At 39.5% G+C, this 20,967-nt stretch overlaps 1 protein-coding gene across 1 annotated transcript in view; it reads left to right on the top strand.

Moving 5' to 3' along the window:
- The first annotated feature begins 270 nt into the window (after positions 1–270).
- Positions 271–20,967, top strand: part of LOC109037699 (papilin) — a 67,910-nt gene continuing 47,213 nt past the window's right edge. The window contains 4 exon segments of the mRNA XM_019052487.2: positions 271–420; positions 1,357–1,616; positions 7,322–7,855; positions 16,730–16,790. Coding sequence (XP_018908032.2) covers positions 7,833–7,855; positions 16,730–16,790 — 84 coding nt within the window. The 5' untranslated portion in view covers positions 271–420; positions 1,357–1,616; positions 7,322–7,832.

The following is a 20,967-nucleotide window of genomic DNA, read 5'->3' as shown; positions in this document are numbered from 1 at the left end:
TTTTATTCTAGAAAACGAAGCCTTGCTCCTCGAGCAAGCCCAGACTCAGAGAGAGCTAACCAGTGTTCAGAATGAACTATCTGCGACCAGGGAAGAGCTCGAAATAGCCCTGAACTTTCAACAAATGCAACGAAAAGATCAAGAAGAGCTTACAACCGTCCGGAGCGAATTAGCTGCGACAAAGCGAGAGCTAGAACAAGTGAAAAGGCAGTGCGCGGCTGCCAAAAAGTAGCGACAGATTTGCAGAAAAAGCAGTCGATGCTGGAAAAAACCAATCAGTCACTGAGAAGTGAGAAAGAAAGTTATTTAGAGCGACTGACCCAACAAAGTTCCTACTGCGTATCGCTAGGAGACGTAATGGGAACACTTCTCTGGAAATGTACAAGTTTGCCCGAGACTATCGAACTACTTTCCCGAACGGTAAAGCTTTTTTCATGGATATTATTTTACATATAGAGCGAGCTTTGAAAAATTGCTTTTCGGAAGTAGAAAGTGAAGTAAAATCTGGCAGTTTTCCTTTTTTAATAGATAATCTTACTTACCTTATTGCATTTTTTTTTTTTATAAAAACACTATTTTATTCTGAAGACCCTAAAATGGTTTTTTTTCCTGAAAATTCCGAAAATTCCTTAAAGTTTATATAAATAAATCTGTCATTCTAAACTGTGCGTAAAATTTTTGAGTTCTCAAATGAGAGGCATTAAAGATACGAGTCTAATATTTTTGACATTTTTAGACGATTAATCGAAAAGAACCAACATTTTTTTCCTTCCCAAAAAAATACGACAATTTTTTTTTAAAAAGAACGTACTTCAATAATTTAAACCACGAGTTCTTGAAATAAGTTTTTTTTAAAAGTTTCTGCCTGCATAGCTCTTTTCTCCGTCTTTATGTAAACCTTAGTTTTCAGGGGTGCCACAGTCCGGGAATTGTCAGGGAATTTCGCAAACTCAGGGAAAACCTGGAAATGTCAGGGAAAATGATGAAAGTGTCAGGAAAAATTGTCCATGCTCCTTTATACGCTTTGTAGAATGGGTTTGAACGGGTTTTGTGTTTTGAATAACCGAATTTACCCTAAAACTACTTTAAATTATGTCTTTTCAACCATCTGGCGTATCTTCAATTGTCGGGGAATTCACTCAAATATGTCAGAGAAATCAGGAAATGTCAAGGAATTTCTTTCTCCAAAGTTTGAGGCAACTCTGTTGAAAACTAGATGTTTGTTGGATTCTACGGGTGAATAACTCTGAAAAGAACGAGACAAATTTTTTTAATTATTGGGGGGGGGGGGGGGTTGAGTATTTTTTACGTGACAAGTACCACTGAAATCAAACGTTCTCATTTTATTTTTAAAAGGAGAAGACGAAAGAACTGCTACACTTGGCGGCAACGACGCTGAATACTTTCATTGCATCTTGTCCCGACTCCTTCCCAGAGGAAGGTTCCCGTGAGTTATTGTTCATATCTTCCCTGCTTGGAATCATCGCAAATCTAGTGACTGTAAAAGAAGGCTGTTTCACGCTCACTTCCACCTTCATCGGAGCAGGGACTTTCATCGGCCCAATTCTAGAAGCTCTACCCACCATTTACTTGAAGGCCGGAGATAATCTTAGATCGTAAGCATTTAAATTTGCTTGGTAATTGTACCTATTACATGGGTGACTGTCATGTTCTTGAAAAGTTGAGGAGTTTTACCTAGAGCACCTATACAGGGTGTCAAGCGATGGGTAAAGCGGGGAGCCCCGGGAAATTTCAGGGAATTTTTGGGGGTGGGGAAATGTCAGGGAAATCAGGGAAATCGAAAAACACACGAATTTTCCGGGAAATGTTTCGCGAATTTCACTCTCACGGAAAATTCTATCAGAATTTCTGCTAATGTCTTTTAAAGTTTAGAAATGAGGCAAAAATATCACGCATCAGTTTAGGCATCATATGTTTGGCTCTATTTATTACATTATATTACGAAAACACGAAAAAAATTCTTACTTACATCTAATCAGTTCTGTCGAAAAAGTTTTTCACATGAATCATTTTTTCCGTCTCGGCCGAGCCTGTTTTAGAAGGGTATCATGTCTTGTTTGAAAATTGCTGGACCCCTGCCATGGAGATTACCGTGCCTAATGGAGGTTTTTCCAGTCAAATTAAATAAATCAAACCAAGATAGCCAAGAATGTCTATATCCCCATATCTCAAAGTTTAACACTAATCCGTTTGTTTTAAGTATGAAAGGACGGGGAATTATTTTACTCAGGTGTTTAATTGGGCTAAGTATTGTATCTTTATTGCTCCTCTGGCGCCCTAAATGACCTTAGCTTTTTCCATCACCCACCAATTTTTCAGAAAATCGAATTTTCCATCAAATACCTTTTAAACCGACAAAAACAGGTATTTTTATTTGTGCCATTACGCTGCAACCCTCCATAAATCATTTTTTTTTTTTTCCGTTTCCTTTTCCTTCGGACAGAACTATACTCCTACTCCTACACAATCTAAGTTTTTATGAGGATGGTGTCAAATCCATGAAGGAATATTTTACGTCAAATCTACAAATTCTTGGAGCGGCCATGAAGACCAACACAAACGAGCATTCGTTGATGATATCCCTTCTCACAATCCTCGCCTTAACCCGAACATCGGTGATGTCACGTGCTATCAGTCTCTTATACAAACAGTGAGTTTAACATAATTTTTAGAAATCGAAAACTAATGTCCAAATAGTGCGATGATTCTACGGGCTAAAATCGCCTTCATATTTGACGGATATGCAACCATACGACAGCCGTGTCAAAATAGTTATCTTTGCAGATTCGAAGGCGGGCTTGAAAAATAAGTACCCACGACAACTAGCGCTTGAAGTTTCCGGTGATAACTATTTCAACAGCTGTCGCGTGGTTGCTTATGCACTTATGTGAGCGTTTGTTATGTTTTTTTTGTTTTTTATGCGAGCGTTTTAAACGATAAATTCAGATGTTTACGGTTTTTAACGTCATGACGAGGTCCCGTGTCAGTTAAGTGTCCTCTACGGCAACTATCTAATTTTTGTTTGGGGGGGGGGAACCCCCACCCTGAGTCCTTAACTTATGACATTTTGAAAATTCCTCAGTTAAGTCAACAACTGCTTCAATTTATCACAGCGGATAAATAAAGAGACGCTTGAGCAATATTTTCGAGGTGTGGTCATTCTCTTTGCTTCTTAATTTTGAAATGCGTCATTAAAATATTATGCCTGAATGAATATGCTATGCCCAGTTCTTTAATTATTTGTTTACCGGTCCTCATTATTTTTTGTTCCATTCTCTTACGGTCCATATTTTCTACCCTCCCATTTCAGATCCCAAGAAGCGAGTTAGAGAATTTGAAATACGACAGCCCAAGCCACGATGTTAAAAATGCCATTTCCGGTATTCTAAAGAATTATGAACAATTCGAAGTGGAGTTTCGAAGACACCCCAGGAACAAATTATTTTGATCCTTCAGCCATCCAAACCCCTATTTTCTCCTGACCTCAGTGAAATTTTTATTTCCTCTAGATTTGTTCATATTTGTTATCTTGAATGAGTGTTTTCATTTGTTAAGTATATTTTTTTATGTATTTATTTTTTGCGCTCCATTATAAAGCAAATTCCCCTCGAGTGACCTCAGTGACAAACTGATCAAGAATAATTCTTCGACCTGAAACCGAGATAGTATACTTCCGTGCTAAGGAAAAGCGCCTTATGAGCCTTCAGGCGTTGCCAAATTTCCTTTGATAATACACGAATACCGTGATAAACTTATGGATATTTTATTTCAATTTTTTGGATAATTGTGTTCGCAATTTCACCTGAAGCTCCTGAAAATTTCAAGGAAAAAGATTTATGACTTTCCTCAAAAATAAACATTTTATCGAAGGAAATTTTACAACTCTCAAATTTTCGCACGGCGTTCTTCCCTAGCACGGCATAGTGGCAGTCCTACTTGTTATCCGATCGTCCAAATCGATGTAATCGGTGACCAGTGGCGTGGCGTGCTTTGCGATATATCGATTGTTATGCCATTTAAACCTATGGAAAAGTATCGATAAACAGGGTGTTCGCACCGAACACCTTAATAATCGATTATTTACCACTGCTTCAAATGGGGAAATATCGATAGATCGCAAAGCACGCCACGCCACTGTCGGTGACGTCATTAATTGAGGCCGCTTCCACCATTCGAACGTGTAGCTGCGAGCCTTATCCGTCAGATTTTTTGCCCCAGTTTTGTCTTCAAGAAGGGCACTCGCACATAAAAAAAAAAATCCTTTCAAATACTTTCACACCTATACTCACTAACCTACCTGGAGGAAGAATGTGTAAAAGAGGTCATTTCGTCGTAATTTACGGCCCTTGAGACCCTCAAAATGTTGACATTGATGCTCAAGCGCACCGATTGGATTCTCAACGATCCGTAAATTTTACTAACGACCCCACCCCCTCCTCCTTGTTACCGCGCGTTCGATTCGGCAATAGGGGTTTTCAGTGACAAAACTACAAAACAAACACGGATAAGCATCCAAACACGTGTTTCCAGAGGGTACTTAACTATGACAAATGCCCTGGGCAGGGCGGCGCACAGTGGATCGAGTCAGTAAGAGAGGTTGGACAAAATGTTGAAACTCTTAACGCTCATAACTCCGTTCATACAAAACTTTGAGGGTTTAAAAGTGGTTCCATTGGTCTCCTCTTGGAATTTTCTTATAGATACACCCCTATAACTTCGAAATGTGACGAAATAAACATCAAAATGTACGATTTTTGTCAAAAATGTCATGTCCTATCGACTCGTGGATCGAGTCTATGGGAGCGTTTGGACAACATTTTGAAACTCTTAACGCTCATAACTCCGTTCGTACAAAACTTTGAGGGTTTAAAAGTGGGTTCCATTGGTCTCCTCTTGAAATGTTCTTCTAGTTTAAAATTCGAAATGTGACGAAATAAACATCAAAATTTACAATTTTTGTCAAAAATTTCATGTCCTGTCGACTCGATCCACTGTGCGGTGGGCGCTACTAGCCGCGCGGGGATGAAAGAACACAATGGAGCACTTATAGGCGCGAATGGCCGAAGAAAGGAGGGAGCACAAAGATGGAACAAGTGAGTGATACTCGCCGTTTAGGTGCGAGAGACCCGCGAAAATCCGGGTCCGCTCGTCGGAGGCTGCGGTCGCCGCCGCGCTGGTGTCCAGTGTCCTCACAGTGTGGACACATCGTACCGAAAAGCGATTTTTTTTAAAACCAATTATTTTATTATTCTCATTTTTTATTTTTTTTTAAAGATTTTTTTGATTTTATAGAGATTTTTTTAATATTTTTATTTTTTAGGATTTTTATTTTTTTAAGGACTTTTTTAGTATTTTTATTTTTTTCAAGGATTTTTTTAAAAGATTTTTATTTTTTTTAGAAATTTTTTATGATTTTTATTTTTTAGAGATCTTTTTAAGAGTTTTTTCAAGATTGCCGTTTTTTAGAGTTTTTTTTTAGATTTTTATAATTTTTTTTTAATTTTTTGAAAGATTTTTTTTTATTTTTTTAAAGATTTTCTTAAGTTTTAAAGATTTGTTTGGTTTCCTACTTTATTCCATACATCTTCAACAAAAACACATTTATTAAGTCAATGGATTGTCCCAGCATAATTTTGCGACGAAATATTTATTTATTAAATTGTATGATTAGATAGGCTTTAACTAGAATGAGCCTAACTTCACCAAACGTCGCCCAATCTTCTCTTGCGTTTTATCGTTTGAATAGAAAACCAAGCATAATTCTGCCTCGAAATTTTTTCAAAGCATCCTTCTTAATCTAGGAAAAATTTGCAGAACGTTTAAATGCATCGTGTTGTTTAGTTCACTGTCAAAAAAATAAAACGTGACAGGAAATCGTGTAATCAGTTAGGCCGATCGTGATTAAATCCGTCCAAATAAAAATTAATTAAATAATTCTTCAATCAATTAACAAGAACAGCTTTATAAGCCTTAATTTTACCGTTAAATTTTGCCTTAGCTGTGAATTTCAATTTAAGAGATCTCTCACTCTTGCCACAAACCAAGTCAATGCTGATTGTAAATGAGAAAAACGAAATGCTGAATCACAGCTTTTTCTTATTACCTCTGTAACACAAGAAGGTTATAATAGATCGTTAATTTTTGCTTTTACTTATAATTCGCCTTCATTTTTGGTTGATACCATATCGCAACAGTAAGTTAAAATAGTTGTATCATTTCAATGCGTCAAGATGTGACTCTCTCAGTTCAGGAAGAGAAGAAGAAAGACGTGTCCGAGGGAGTATTTCAATCTTTTTGTTTTCCTTGAATTAAAAGTGAAACAATTTTTATGCGTCCCAAAATTCATAGTATGCACTAACAACAGTGTATTTGCTTTCGGTTAAGAAAAGGAAAAAAGTATCGGCGAACAAATCGTGCCTATGTGTTAGTATAGATATTTTATTAGTTCGCTAATTTATCCGCTACTTATAAATGCGTAAGTGTTTACATATGTATCTGCCCAGGTGAGTAATTTATGGGTTTTTTTTTTTTTTTTTTTTTTTTTTTTTTTTTTTTTTTTTGCGTACACGTCTGTTACAACCAACTCCCAAAAGAGTTGAAATATGTAAGTTTGTCTGCAATTTCTTTTTAGTGAGAGGATTTGGTGTGCAGCTAAACCAACATGTAAGAGTTAATGCATCTAAGTTTCTTTCTTCCTCTTTCCTAAAAATAAGAACAATTATTTTGAAGTCCTAAAAAATAAATCACGGCATTCAGAATGTCCTAAAATTCACTAGCCTTCCCTCATAATAATTACAGAGTGTCTATCTTCATTAAAAACCGGAAAATTTAAAAAAACTCGACGATCTCAGGAAAATAACAGGAAAATCGGATATTGGTCAGAAAATTCAAGAAATTTTCAAAAATTCGATCTATGTCATTGTTTTTTAAATACAACTAGTTCCACTTCGTACGCTCAACAAATCAGGAAATCTCGTCTAAAATTTCAGGGAAAATCTGAAAAAAATCTGGAAAATCCAAAATTAAATTCTAGTAGATAACCTGAATTAGCATTTTAAAATGTTTAATTTCTCGCTCCTCTTGCGAGTAGAGGAAGTATTGTCATCAAAATGAAAGAAAAAAAGTAGAAATTTCATCATTTTTTTTTTATAATTTTTTTTTTTTACTTTTAATATTTCGGAGATAATACGCATTTTCAAATCATGCGACAAACAGCGTACGAATCCGGCGTAATTCTTCATGCTCAGTGTAAATCCTTTCCCTAATCGCCGACTCACACATTCGTTCTTTGTTTCCCCAGGCTGGACTCGATCTTCCAATCGCCCCAGGAGCCCCGAAGAAGCAGCTACCGGCGAGGCAACTCCGCGGCCCCGTCCCCGCTGACGTCACCGGGGGTCCGGTTGACGCGGGGGTGGAGCGGACCCGGCCCGGAGTTCGAGGAATGCCAGGAATCGTAAGACCAAAGGGCCGGGTCCCTTGCCGATAAACAAAAAAACGAAAAAACAAAAGCACCTCGGATCGGAATGAGCCGAGCGACCTTCGCCAGAGCCGAGCAGAAACCACGGATATCCCGAAGCTCAGCATTGGACTTAGGCGGTTCTTGGTTATGGGATCGTCGGAACGCCCTCCGGCCGAGGCGCAAATTTCCGCCCATGTCCAGCAACTCCTGGAGCGAGGATCCGAGGTTGGAGCAACCCCCGTCCGGAGAGGAGGCTCAGTTGGTTTCGTGCCGCTGTTGATCGTTGTCTCTGGTGCGCGCCGCGCAAGCGTTATGGGAACCGCGAGATAGAACCCCGGACGCTCTTCGGACCATGGATCTCAGCCGTCAGCTTCGGTGAGTTGCACCAATTTTTCATACCGTTTTCGCACCTGTGCCAATCCCGGGCCGCCCAGTTCCGGCCGGGGGCTCCGGGGACAAGGTCGCGTGGCTGTGTCGCCGGCGCTCGCATGGTTATGAGAATTCGCGGTTTAAATTCTTTGAGACTTTTTGGTTTTTTCCACTTTTTCGCCACTTTTTTGGCTTTTGTTTTATGTCGTGATTTTTTCAAGAAAATGTCACTTCAGGGGCTTAGAAGAGTCAATTGTATCAAGATTCGTGTTTCATACTGTTATCACTGGTTATGAGAATTCGCGGTTTAAATTCTATGAAACTTTTTGGTTTTCCCTCTTTTTTTTTTTTTTTTTTTTTTTTTTTTTTTATGTCTTGATTTTTTCAATAAAATCTCACCTTAGGTGCTTAGAAGACTGAAGTGTGCCAAGATTCGTGTTCCATACTGTTATCACCCTCGCATGGTTATGAGAATTCGCGGTTTAAATTCTATGAAACTTTTTGGTTTTTTTTTTTTTTTTTTTTTTTTTTTTTTTTCTTCATTTTTGGGGGTTTTGTTTTATGCCGTGATTTTTTTAAATAAAATCTCACCTCAGATGCTTGGAAGAGTTAAGTGTACCAAGATTCGTGTTTCATGCTGTTATCACGCCAGCGTGGTTATGACAATTCGCGGTTTAAATTCTAGGAAACTTTTTGGTTTTCCCCCTTTTTTGGGTTTTTTTTTATGCCTTGATTTTTTCAATTGAATCTCACCTTAGGTGCTTAGAGGAATTAAATGCGCCAAGATTCGTGTTTCATACTGTTATCACTGGTTATGAGAATTCGCGGTTTAAATTCTATGAAACCTTTTGGTTTTCCCCATTTTTTGGGGAGTTTGGTTTTATGCCTCGATTTTTCAATAAAATCTCACCTGAGATCTTAGATGGTTAGAAGAGTTAAATATACCCAGATTTGTGTTTTATCCTGTTATCACTAAAGCCAGATCACCACGTCGGAATTCCACGGTTAACATTCTATGAAACTTTTTGGTTTCTTCTCCTTTTTTGGTTTGTTTTTTGCTGGAAAAAAAATTTCCTTAGATGCTTAAAAGAAGTTAATGTTCCAAGATTCATGTTTCCTACCGTTATTACTGGTGCCCAGATCACTCTGTTGCAATCCCGCGGTTAAAATTCCATGGAACTTTTTGGTTTCTTCTCCCTTGTTTATGGATTTGTCTTATGTTCAGTTTTTTTTTTTTCAGAAAAAAAAAAACTCACTCCAGGTGTTCAGAAAAATTTAGTGTACCAATACTCGTGCTTTATGCTGTTATCACTATAGTGCCTAGATCTCTACGTTAAAATTCCGGGGTGAAAATTACTTTTAATATTTTTTGGTTTTGTTTTTTGGTCTTGTTTTTTGGTCATATTATTTTTAAAAAAAATTGTCATTAATTGTGCCGACAAGAATTTAGTGTATCAGGGTTCGTGCGATGTACCTCACCTGTGCTTGGATCACTACGCTAAAATTTCGCCGTTAGAATTTTATCATTAATTTTTTTACTTTTTTTGGATCTATTTTTCGTGTATTTTTCAGAGAAGATTACCGTATTTTGCATTTTTAACCTTATGGCGCCTAATTAAGCTTTTTTTCCAAGATTCGCTCCTTTTTCCGTTCTTGTGCCCGAATCGCTATACTATGGTTTCGAAAGTAAAATTTGTTGATATTTTCTTAATTTTATACCTTCAGTTCTTGCTGAATACCGTCATTAGTAGCTAATATAAATTTTTTGATTTTATGGATTTTTTTAAAAAAAATGTATTTGTTTTACTTACGTTGATTTACTCGAGTTTTTCATCAATAAATGAGTTTCTTGAACCAAAGTCCGTTTCTCATGTTTTTCTCAGGGGTGCTCGGATAGGTATCTACGCTGAACTTACGCGATTGCATTTTTGATTTGGATATTTTTATTGGTTTCTCGCGTTTAAATTTTCTTGACCACAATTTATCGAATTGTTAGACTTGATTCTTACGTCTGTTTCCCCTCTTATTTTTTGTGTACGTAGTGTGTACTTAATATTCCCAGCTTCTTTCATAGGAATATTTTTGTACTTAGGAAAAAAAAAAAAAGCTCATTACTCTCTTAAGTGAAGACTTTTCCTATTTCATTGAAAGGTTCGATTGGATACAGTTTCTTCAGTTTCTGCTCTGGAGTCAGGTGTCGTGCTCCTGTGGTCATAAGCCCCACTCGCCATTAGGTATTGCTCATGGTTTTCATCGGGAGAATCCTGCCAGCAGTAGCTTAGGAACCTGGAGGGAAGGAAGATTTAGAATCCCATCATTGCTAAAAAGTACCTTCAGACAGATTTTCGACGGAAATTAGGCAGGTTTATTCTTGTGAAAAATTGAATTATTTGAGTCAATTTTGCAACCTTGGAATGAAGTGGCGTTCTTTCGTGCAGGAATCGACGTATTGTCTCACTCTGCACGGAGAAAAAAACTTCGTGCGTGGGACCCGAAGTTTAGGTCATATGGATCTCTGAAGTTTTCGGATTGAGCATTCGAACACTCAAGGTCCAGCTGTTGAGGTTTGGATCACACATCTGAAATTTCAGTTTACGTCTGAAGTACTTCGGTTTTCACATCCGAAGAACTTCGGTTCTCACATCCGAAAAACTTCGGTTCTCACATCTGAAGTACTTTAGATGTAAGAACTGAAGTTTCAGATGTGTGATCCGAACCTCGACAGCTAGATCTTAAGTGTTCAGATGCTCAATCTGAAAGTGTTCAGATGCTCAATCTGAAAACTTCAGAGATCCATATGACCTAAACTTCGGGTCCCACGCACGTAGTTTTTTTCTCAGTGTGTTGTGCTGAGGAAGAACATCGTATGTGCCTTCAGCCATTGCCGAATTTCCTTTGATTAATACAAATTTCCATGGTACCCTGTAAACGTTTTTCTTCCGGGTTTGCTGAGATTTTTCGTGCGATCCCACCCGAAGTATCCGCACACTTGAAGAGAAAATATTCACAACCCTCCCCAAAAATAAATATTTCGGGGGGAAATTTGGCAACACCTGATGTTTTACAGCGTTTTTCTTCAGTGCGCAGTGAAGAGCTCCCCCACCCGCTCTCCGAGTCATTTGCAGTTCATAAATCATATTTTCTGGATCTGGATCTCAGCCCGGCGAGACGAGGGTGACATCCATGGATCAGTTTAGAGCAGTAGGGTCGCGCGGTAGGTCCTCACAGATGGTCCTGGTACGCTACCGTGCTAAGGAAAAACGCCGTATGAACCTTCAGGCGTTGCCAAATTGTCTTTAAGAAAACATGAATTCCCTGGTAAATTTGAGAGTATTTTTCTTCCAATTTTTCAGAGAATTTTATTCGTATTTTTATCTAAAGTTCCTGAAAATTTCAAGGAAAAATATTCGTAATTTTACTCAAAAATACACATTTTATTAAAGGAAATTTGGCAACTTTCGAATGTTCATTCGGCGTTTTTCCTTAGCACGGCAGTATGGCGCTTCTACTCGTAGCAAAGTGCTGTCACCACTGTTGCCTTATCTGACGACATTCGACAAGTTTTGAGGGCAAAGAAAATTTGCGAATTTTGAGGTTTCTCAAGAAAGCCTTATTTTGTCAGAATCTACCCTTTACGTCACGCCTGCGAAAACAGGAACTGTCGGTAGATAAGAAAGAGGACTGCGTGGGCGGAACTAGAGGGAGACCTGCGGGCTGATTATTGCACTTGATAGACAAAGCGATAGACAAAGAAGACAAAGGGAAAATGGAGTGATCCTTTTGGTCGAAACGAGTGGTTCTCATAGACTAAGGGGGAAAATGATGCAGTAACTGTAGGGTCCCTCGTGGTGGGTTGCCGGTAGCCAGTCTATTCCTTAACTCTTTTGTCAATCGCAACCACCTGCATCCACCAATAGGATCGCCTCATTTTTCCTTGCTTTCTTTGTCTTGCGCTTTGTCTAACAATTTCAATAATCACCCCGCAGGCCTCCCTTAAAGTCGTAATTGGGTCCTTCCCAAAAATGTGAGCAAATTTGGTAAATAAATGCGAGGCATGTGTATGTATTATTTCTCAAAGTGCATTTCAATAAGTTTTTCGGTAAGAATACCTCAAAATTGTTCCGGAGGCGACTTAATTTTTCGAACTCCCCGGGAAGACTCTCCAGAATGCTTTTTGGAGCTGGGAGAGTCCTTAAACCCCTTGAACTTGGTGAGGTATATTTTCGTGCCCCCAGAAATCTCCTCGAGGGGTTCCCTTTCTGTGCCCCTATCCTACCATAATAAGTTTTCAGTTCCACACTGGTTCCACACAGATTGGATAATTTGACTCTGACCCAGAATTTTTTCTTAATTTTTTACAATTTCATTGAGATTTTTGAAATTTTGTCCCGTCTGGGAAACATAATTTTATTGTTTATTAAGTAACTCAAAGCGACCAGTCGAAAGGATTTCACAAAAAATTGGCAAGCCAGTGGCTGAAGAGGAACATACTGTAAAAATATACAGGGATCTGATGCTATTTATTTATTTATTTATTTTGTGTGTGTGTGTGCAAAATTGTGTAAGTGTAATATAATATGTATGTTCACAAAAACACGACATAAACATAGAACACTGTGGAATTTCTCTCAAACCAGGACGAAATATTCCAGAATTCGCGTTCCAAAGCTAGACAAAAGTTGGAGCCGAGATTGAGGAATAAATGCAAAAAAACGGAGTGTCTTAATGATTGAATTTTCATATGATTCTTTACTTTCGTATTATTTTCCTGAACAGCGGAATCCACGAAAATTATCTATACCTACCGTTACTCCACCACTTCGGTTATTTGCACCGTCTTTATCGCTTCGTCTACATCTAACAAGAATGTAATGTATCTTCCGTAGTCGAATCTCTAATTATTGTTTACCCCATAGAGCAATTTCTATTGAAAGGAATATCTTATCACTCAATGTGTGTATTTCCTTCATCGAGCGAGAGTTCCGACCGACAAAGTTTTAACGTGAATATGTGTGACAATTACTTTCCATTATGGGAACGTCGCTAGTCTAGGAAGCGTGCGATTGCCGACGTGGAAGGAATACGTATATTTGTTCTATTTTTCATAGTGACGAAGAATAAATAAAGTTGACGCATCCTGATGCATTTCTGCGAAAGAGACCAGCTTTTTTGATCCTCTCGCGAAAATCCTTGGCACCTCCGACGCTTTTATTCGTGGTAAATAATGAATGAGGGCATGTGACATGGACATAGAATGTTTCGATGGTTTAAATGGAGATGTTGCATGTGTGAGGAATTTACGATTTGACTGTTGATTCTTATGTGAAAGCTCGCGAAAAAGACGATGATGCGCCACTGGTTTTCTCTGAAATTAACTTCCAAGCTCAGAAAAAAGCTCTCAAGTCGAGGCCAAAATGGAGGGGATATCCCACGCTATATCCTCAGAGTTCACGTCTACATCAAGAAAAACTCTCCATACAAAGATAGGGAGCAAATACATTGACAGGGCTGCCACTTTATTTGGGGACTCTAAAACTGAAAACACGGCAACCCTGCTAATGTATTTGCTCCCTATTTTTGAATGGAGAGTTTGTCTTGATGTAGACGTGGACTCTCAGGATAGCGTGCGGGATATTCCCTCTATGTTGGTCTCAACTTGAGAGCTTTTTTGAGCTTGGGAGTTGATTTCAGAAAAAACCAGTGGCACCATCGTGTTTCCCGCGAACTTTTACATAAGAATCATCAGTCAAATCGCAAATTCCTCACACATGCAATATCTCCATTGGTATTACCTTAGGTTGAAACTCCGAGATAATTATCAAAAAGGGAAACTGACAACATTGCGCCACGCTCTATTACTCCAGACACCCTCGAAGTGAGAGTGGCGCGCATGTGTAGTTATTCATTTTTTAAGTGGGAGCGAAATGCTCCTGATTTGCCCCGTGATTTGTTAGACATGAGTCTCCCCCCTAAACGTGCAGTTTCCTCGCATTTTAAGCCGAAAGTCGTTTCGAATTCGTTCCACCTCTCGTTTGATTGACACACACGAAAACGGAAGGTAAAAAATAGTTTCAGACGAAGCTGACATTCCAAGGATGTATTTTAAACCCCTGGTACTTTGGCCTTACCCCCTCCCCTGAAGACAAACATCCACCCACAAGTAATCGCGAAATTGAACTATTTTACGGGATGTTGGAGTTTTTTAGCCAACGTGCGTAAAAAGTTCAGCTTAAAGCTGAAATCTCATTACAGAGGGAAAAAGTTTACACAAGCTCTAGTGATGCTCCAAACAGCATATATCTTTGTGTAGGGAAAATTGTGCTTGTGTGTGAGCTGTTTCCCTCTGTAATGAGATTTCAGCTTTAAGCTGAACTTTGTACGCATGTTGGCTAAAAAACTCCAACATCCCGTCTTACGACCCGTGCGTTCACCGCAATTGGTTGGTGAAATATTTTAGGAAATCTACTTTTGGACGGAACTGAATCGGATAGAATCAGTGTATGCACGAGGGTTGCCACAGTCAGGGACAACCGGGAAGTGTCAAGAAATTTTAAAAAGTCAGGGAAAATCTGGAAATGTCAGGGAAAAAGACGAATGTCAGGAAAGAATTGTTAATAAGTCATCTTTATTTGCTTTCTAGAACGAGTTTGACGTTCCGAACAACACATTTTGCCGGAATACTATTTCTAATAATGTATTTTTATCAATCTGGCATATCTACAATTGCAAGGGGAATTTCACCAAAATCTCCCGTTACTCCAAATTTAAACATGACGTAATGTATGAACGGTTCCTCGCAGTGGTTAAGAAATCTTTAGCAGAGCTACGTCAATGATCCACTGGAAAGAAAGAATTAAAAATCCGCTATAATCGCTACTCGTTTAAGGAGAAAGATAGTTTAACTTCTTTAGAAATAATATTTTTTTTCTGAGAAAACAACCGGAAGAATAATTGATCCGGCGCTTAAGACGTTCCCCTCTGCGGCGAAGGGATCTTTATTGAAGTGAGGATGAGGCAAAAAAAAATCTTGGGAGCAACGGAGTCAAAACTTCGAAGTATGTTTTTTTTGGCCTCCCCCTTCTCCGCCATCCCTTGTTCGTCGCGTCGGTTCGACGATTTCCAAGTAAAGGGGCTAGGCAACGCCCTGTCCTCAAAATTTAAGGGCAACACATGTTTAACCAACAACTTGACTTGGTGGGGGAGTCACTCTATCCTGAAACCAACTAGACATTACGTTGCCGCATTTTGCATAAAATGTGAAATCTTGCCCCTACTGAATCGCTTGTCTCCATAAGAATGTCCAGAAAACGAGGAAAAAACTGTATTTACCCAAAAATGTTTGGTGAGAAGAACATGATTTCGGCGCATATTATTTACTTATTTAGTCCCCAAGAAGAGCCTCGTAACAAAAAATGTGAAAATTTAAGGTCCTTATTCAATGGTAAAAAATGAACCCTTCATTAAAACCTTTGAGTTGGACACTTTTGAACCAAGCGAAATTGCACCTACCTCTCAAATGTAACGTAATAAAAATTGTGCGTGACCTTAAAAACCATTTTTCCGCGATAAAACTGCATTTTCTTTTTTCTCAGTTAGGTAGGTAGTTTTCGAAACAAGACATTCATTCGTGACCATCCACTGAAAAAAGTTGCGAGGAGTTTATTTGGACTACATTTTGCAACTTACAACCACAATTTCCGAGTCGTCTGTAAAAGAACTCTTATATGTATTGGAAAACTAACAATACATACGTTGTTTCTCAACCGAGCTAGAAATTGTCACTCCTATCGCAAAATGCAGTCCATTTAATTATTGAGGAGTACCAGATATTCGTGAAAACATTGGAGGGCGTTTTGTATCAACGCCTAAAAATACATTTTTCTGACCTCAAGTTGGTTTTATCGCCGAACTGAACAATAATTTCAGTCTTCATCTGAAGGCCCTCTAGTCGGACAAATACAGTTCACGTTCGTGTAAGCATCTTTTCAACGAATTGTCAGAAACTTATCTCCAGCTGACCTGAATCACTAATCCTCTGCCATATCTCTCATTTGCTAATTATTTTATTGCTGAATATCAGGACAGCACCAAGCGAAAGAGTCAGTGGTGTGGAGTGTTGTGCGATCTATCGATTGATCTGTCTATCAAACCTATGGAAAAGGATCGTTAAACAGGATGGTCGCAGCGAACACCTTCATAATCGATTCTTTACCACAGCTTCAAATGGAGAAATATCGATGATCGACCATTCACGCCACGCCACTGGAAGCGTATCCTTGTTTTAGCCGTGAACCACTCTAATGTGCACTTCTTTACGATCAACGACTCATGCTGAAATTGTAGCATTCCATTCATTTGACGCTGCTATAACTTTATTACGTCATTCGACGCAAATCATCACATCGATGGTCAAAGTGTGAAACCACGTATCTGCTGTTTTGCGGTATTTTAAAATCTCTGCTCCTATTATATTTTTTCGAAGAGAAACAAGTCACATATCGACAGCTAACGAACAGTACCGCCAATATCTTCAAACTGACGATTTCGAAGAGAAAACTTCACTATTTTTGTAATTTTAGGGGTAGATATGCAATTTTCTCATGCAGTACAGCGTCACTGAAGCGCTCCCCTTCAGAATTGTTAAAAAACTAAAATCATCAGCTTGCGTATTTTATGCTGTAGAATGCGGCAAAGTTGCCAACTCATAACTTTCCTCAAAAATAATACTTTAACCGGAGATTTGGCAACTCTTGAGTGTTTATACGGCGTTTTCCTTAGCATGGCAGCATAGGATACACGGATTTGTCATTTTTTTGTGAAGCTTCACAAACTGCTCAGTTAATGTAATTTTTACAAAAGGTGTCCTTTGTTTGCTTTCAGAGTTTTCTCAGTGCTGCTAGTTTTCTTATCAATATGTTACCGGTTTACCTCAGCAAATAGGGTGAGTTTTCACATTTGTTTTCTAATTTTTATACATTTATTAATTTTTAACTCTCCAATTCTCTTTTCTGAAATGCTTTTGCCTATAACAAATGGCGCGGGAAAAATAATAAAAATTAATGAGATTTTTTACTTCGTGCATCGTGCGGGTTTCACTTAATAATACTAAATTGCTTGCAAAGCTCTAAACAAGCAGTTTCAACAGGTACGTGTTGAGGGGTGCGCCCAAATCCACGTCTATAATTAAGGGTAAATTGAGTTTGAAAATGACGGAAAATATATACCTACATGCAAGGTTAGATCCTCTTGAAAAAGCCAATGAAGCATTTAAGGCCGCGCGCACCATCATGTCCGCCATCTTGGATTTTGGAATTTGGAAAATACTCGGATTTCTAGCTTCCCGTCCAAATATACCCCGCGCAACTGAATTTCGCAAAAATCGATTCAGCAACATCCAAGATGGTATTTTAAGTACATATCACATTCGTCATAATTCATTAGCGCGCAAATTGGATTGAGTTCACCACACCTGCGGGCCGATTATTGAAATTTTGTGTTTGTCAGGCGGACATAGATGACATAGGTTAAAAGGCGGAGCGTGATTGGTCGGCTATGTCTTATCGCTGCTTTGTCGTGCCTATGTCGGGTTGAACTCACGACAAGATATCGGTATACCTCTTAAGTTTCCGACAGTATGTCGTCCATTCCACCTGACAAAGGCACGACAAAGCAGCGATAAGACATAGCCGACCAATCACGCCTCGCCATTTAACCCATGTCATCTATGTCTGCCCGACAAACACTAAATTTCAATAATCGGCCCGCAGGGCCGGATTAAGGGGATGGCCACATGGGCCGCGGCCCATGGCGGTAAATTTTACAATTTTTTTAAATGTAGCTATAAAGGAAAATCGGATTCAGAAAAACAAATTACGAACGAGAAAAGGTGACAAAATCTCTCATTTCCTGAGAGTATATCTCTAATTTTGTCGTCAATCCGTGATACAATTGACAGCACCTTTAATTAGTCGAGTTCAGACTAAGAGAGAAACCGAACACGGAATTTGGCCTGGAACGGCGCGGCGCAGAGAGCAATGATGACGAGAACGTGAAACGAAAAGGAGAAACCCTCGGCGCGGCGGTCGGCATGTAAGACATATTAGCGCCTACAAGACTGCATGAATACTTCACGCATTGCGCCAAAGACAGTGCGGTCGCTGTGGTCAGCAGCGGGCAGCGTGAAACGCATAGCGCCTGATATAAGGACGATTAAATTGCTACACATCGCAATTTTTGGTTCACTGGAACAAAAAAACACATTGGATCTAGAGTCCAGACTCTTAAAAACATCGACAAGAAAAAGTACTCTTGATTCAATCAGAATCTAGCTTAAATCAAGAACTAAGGATCTTAGTTTAAGCGGATTTCGTTTTGATTCCAGCAAAAACGATTGAATCAAGAGTATTTTTTCTTGTCAATGTTTTCAAGAGTCTGGATTCTAGATCCAATGTGTTTTTTTAGCCAGTGTTCGATTAAATCGTGATCAATTTTCGTCGATAAAATCGAGATTAACTCGTCATTTATCGCGATTGTTATTTCGAAAATATCGCGATAAATCGGGCGACAAAAGCGCAATTTTATCGCGGTAAGATCGAGGATAATCGCTTAGATGTTGATGGCCCTGGCGATTTTATCGCCGATAATATCGCAATATGTAGCGATTTTTCCGTCGAGAAATGCTTCTTGGGGCCCTTGCCCCAAGTAGCACTTTTCAACGGAAAAATTGCGATTTGTTGCGATTTTGTCGGCGATAAAATCGCTAAGATCATAAACATCTGAGGGATTATCCTCGATCTCGTTGCAATAAAATCGCGATTTTATCGCCCGGTAATTCATCGTGATATTATCGCAACAAAAATCGCGATATATGGCGATTTAATCTCGATTTTATCGACGAAAATTGATCACGATTTAATCGAATCAAAAATTGCGATGCGTAGCGATTTAATCGCTGTAAATCGCAATTTTTTATTCGATAATATCCGATAAATTGCCACCGATATGATCGCGATAATCAACCGATAAAATCGCTATTTATCGCGATCACTGCTACTTGGGGCGGTTGCTGCTCGGCACCTTGGGGTCCCCGCAAATCCGCGAAAAATTTGCATACCTACAATCTGGCAACGGTGGATCCTCCTCCCGAAGATTGGGAAATCTCCCCCGAGCCAATTGGAGGAGCGTGTGCGCAGTCTCCCTCGATTACACGAAATTAATGACGGGGGCGCCGCGCCGCACAGTGGATCGAGTCAACTAGGGAGGTCGGACATGACATTTTTGACTAAAACTGCACATTTTGATGTTTATTACGTCCCATTTTAAATTATTAGGGGTGTTACCGAAAGAAAATTTCACGTGAAAACCAATGGAGCCACTTTTAAAACCTCAAAGTTTTGTTGAAGCGGAGTTATCAACGTTTAAAGTTTCCACATTTTGTCCGACCTCTCCTATTGGCTCGATTCACTGTGCGCCGCGCCGCGATTAGATGGACGGGGAGGACGAATCAATGGGATGCTCTATGTCAGGGTGGTCGTCTTTCGTCGACCTCGCCGCACGGTTCGTTCTTGTTGTAGATCCGAAATAGAAACTTTTGCAGGGGACAGTCACAAGACAGTATTGTAAAAAAGAGATAAAACGCGTATAGTATTCTTTTGCGCTATTTAACAATGGAGTTGTTGCATGTGTGAGGAATTTGCGATTTGACTATTGATTCTTATGTAAATATTCGCGAGAAACACGATGGTGCCACTGGTTTTCTCTGAAATCAACTCCCAAGCTCAAAAAAAGCCTCAAGTTGAGGGCAAAATGGAGGGGATATCCCACGCTATCCTGAGAGTCCACGTCCACATTAAGACAAAACTTTCCATGCAAAGATAGGGGGCAAATGCATTAGCAGGGTTGCCGTGTTTTTAGTTTTAGAGTTTCCAAATGAAGTGGCAGCCCTGTCAATGTATTTGCTGTTTGTAAAGGTCGACTCTCAGGATAGCGTGGGATATCCCTTCCATTTCGGCCTCAACTTGAGAGCTTTTTTTGAGCTTGGGAGTTGATTTCAGAGAAAATCAGTGGCACCATCGTGTTTCTCGCGAACTTTTACACAAGAATCAATAGACAAATCGCAAATTTTTCACACATGCACTATTCACGGGTATGTCGATCGATTCCTGGGCATGTCAACCTAGCTATTCACGTACCTGTGGGTCGATTCTCGGTTGTCAAGAATTTGACGATCGTGACGTCACTCGATTGACGTTTTTAGTTTTCGATCGATTCCGCACCCCCACCTTTACCTTCGGTCACCCTGTTGATCTTTTCTGGAATGAATATCCGAGGCGGCCGTCTTTTGCTCATTAGCGTTGGATTTTGCTGCACATAACATAGTCGAACTTGGTGAGCCCGCCCGCGCTTTCGTCACCACTAATCTTTCCGCTGCCCGTCTATCGTTTCCGCTGATTTTCCACCCCGCCACCCCTCCCAGCCACCGCTCCTTCCGCCTGGCACAGCTTCCGCTCCGGCTATCTCCCGGCCACCGGAGTTCTCGGATCCAGGCTGGACGCGGGACGGGTCCGAGAATCCTGTAAGTTACTGACATCTCGTCCAAGACAGCAGTAGCGACCAAATGCAAAAAAAGGGTGTATAGCATCAGGATTTTCCCGATTTTCCCGATTCTATCAGGATTTGCGGCTAATCAGGATTTCATCCCGATTTTATCGGTATTTTAGGAAAAATCGGACGTCCAATCGGATTGTTTTATCGAGCTATTTTTGTGAAGTTACATTCGCCTCTTTTTCTCCGTTAAAAATCAGGATTTGGAAAAATTATGAAATCAGGATTTAGCAGTCAAAAATCAGGATTTCCCAAGATTAAATAAAAACGTCGACCGTCTTACCCTCCTTCCTCAACCCGTCTATCGTGCGTCTTAAATGTGACTACAAATCATGTTATCACATAGAGAGGAAATTGGTTTGCAAAATGTAGCGAGTGTAATTTCATTCGCGCAAAGAGCCAGGACATTTCATTTCAAATATCAGAAAAACTCGGGAAAATATCAGGAAAATCCAAAATGAAACTTTAACAGACACGCCGATAAACTTGGAATTTTCCTTCTTTCCTCAACGTAA

This window comes from Bemisia tabaci, chromosome 10 (genome assembly GCF_918797505.1).
Source record: "Bemisia tabaci chromosome 10, PGI_BMITA_v3".
Lineage (NCBI taxonomy): Eukaryota > Metazoa > Arthropoda > Insecta > Hemiptera > Aleyrodidae > Bemisia > Bemisia tabaci.
The sequence above is the reverse complement of the archived record's forward strand: the minus strand, read 5'-3'. Positions and strand labels throughout refer to the sequence as shown.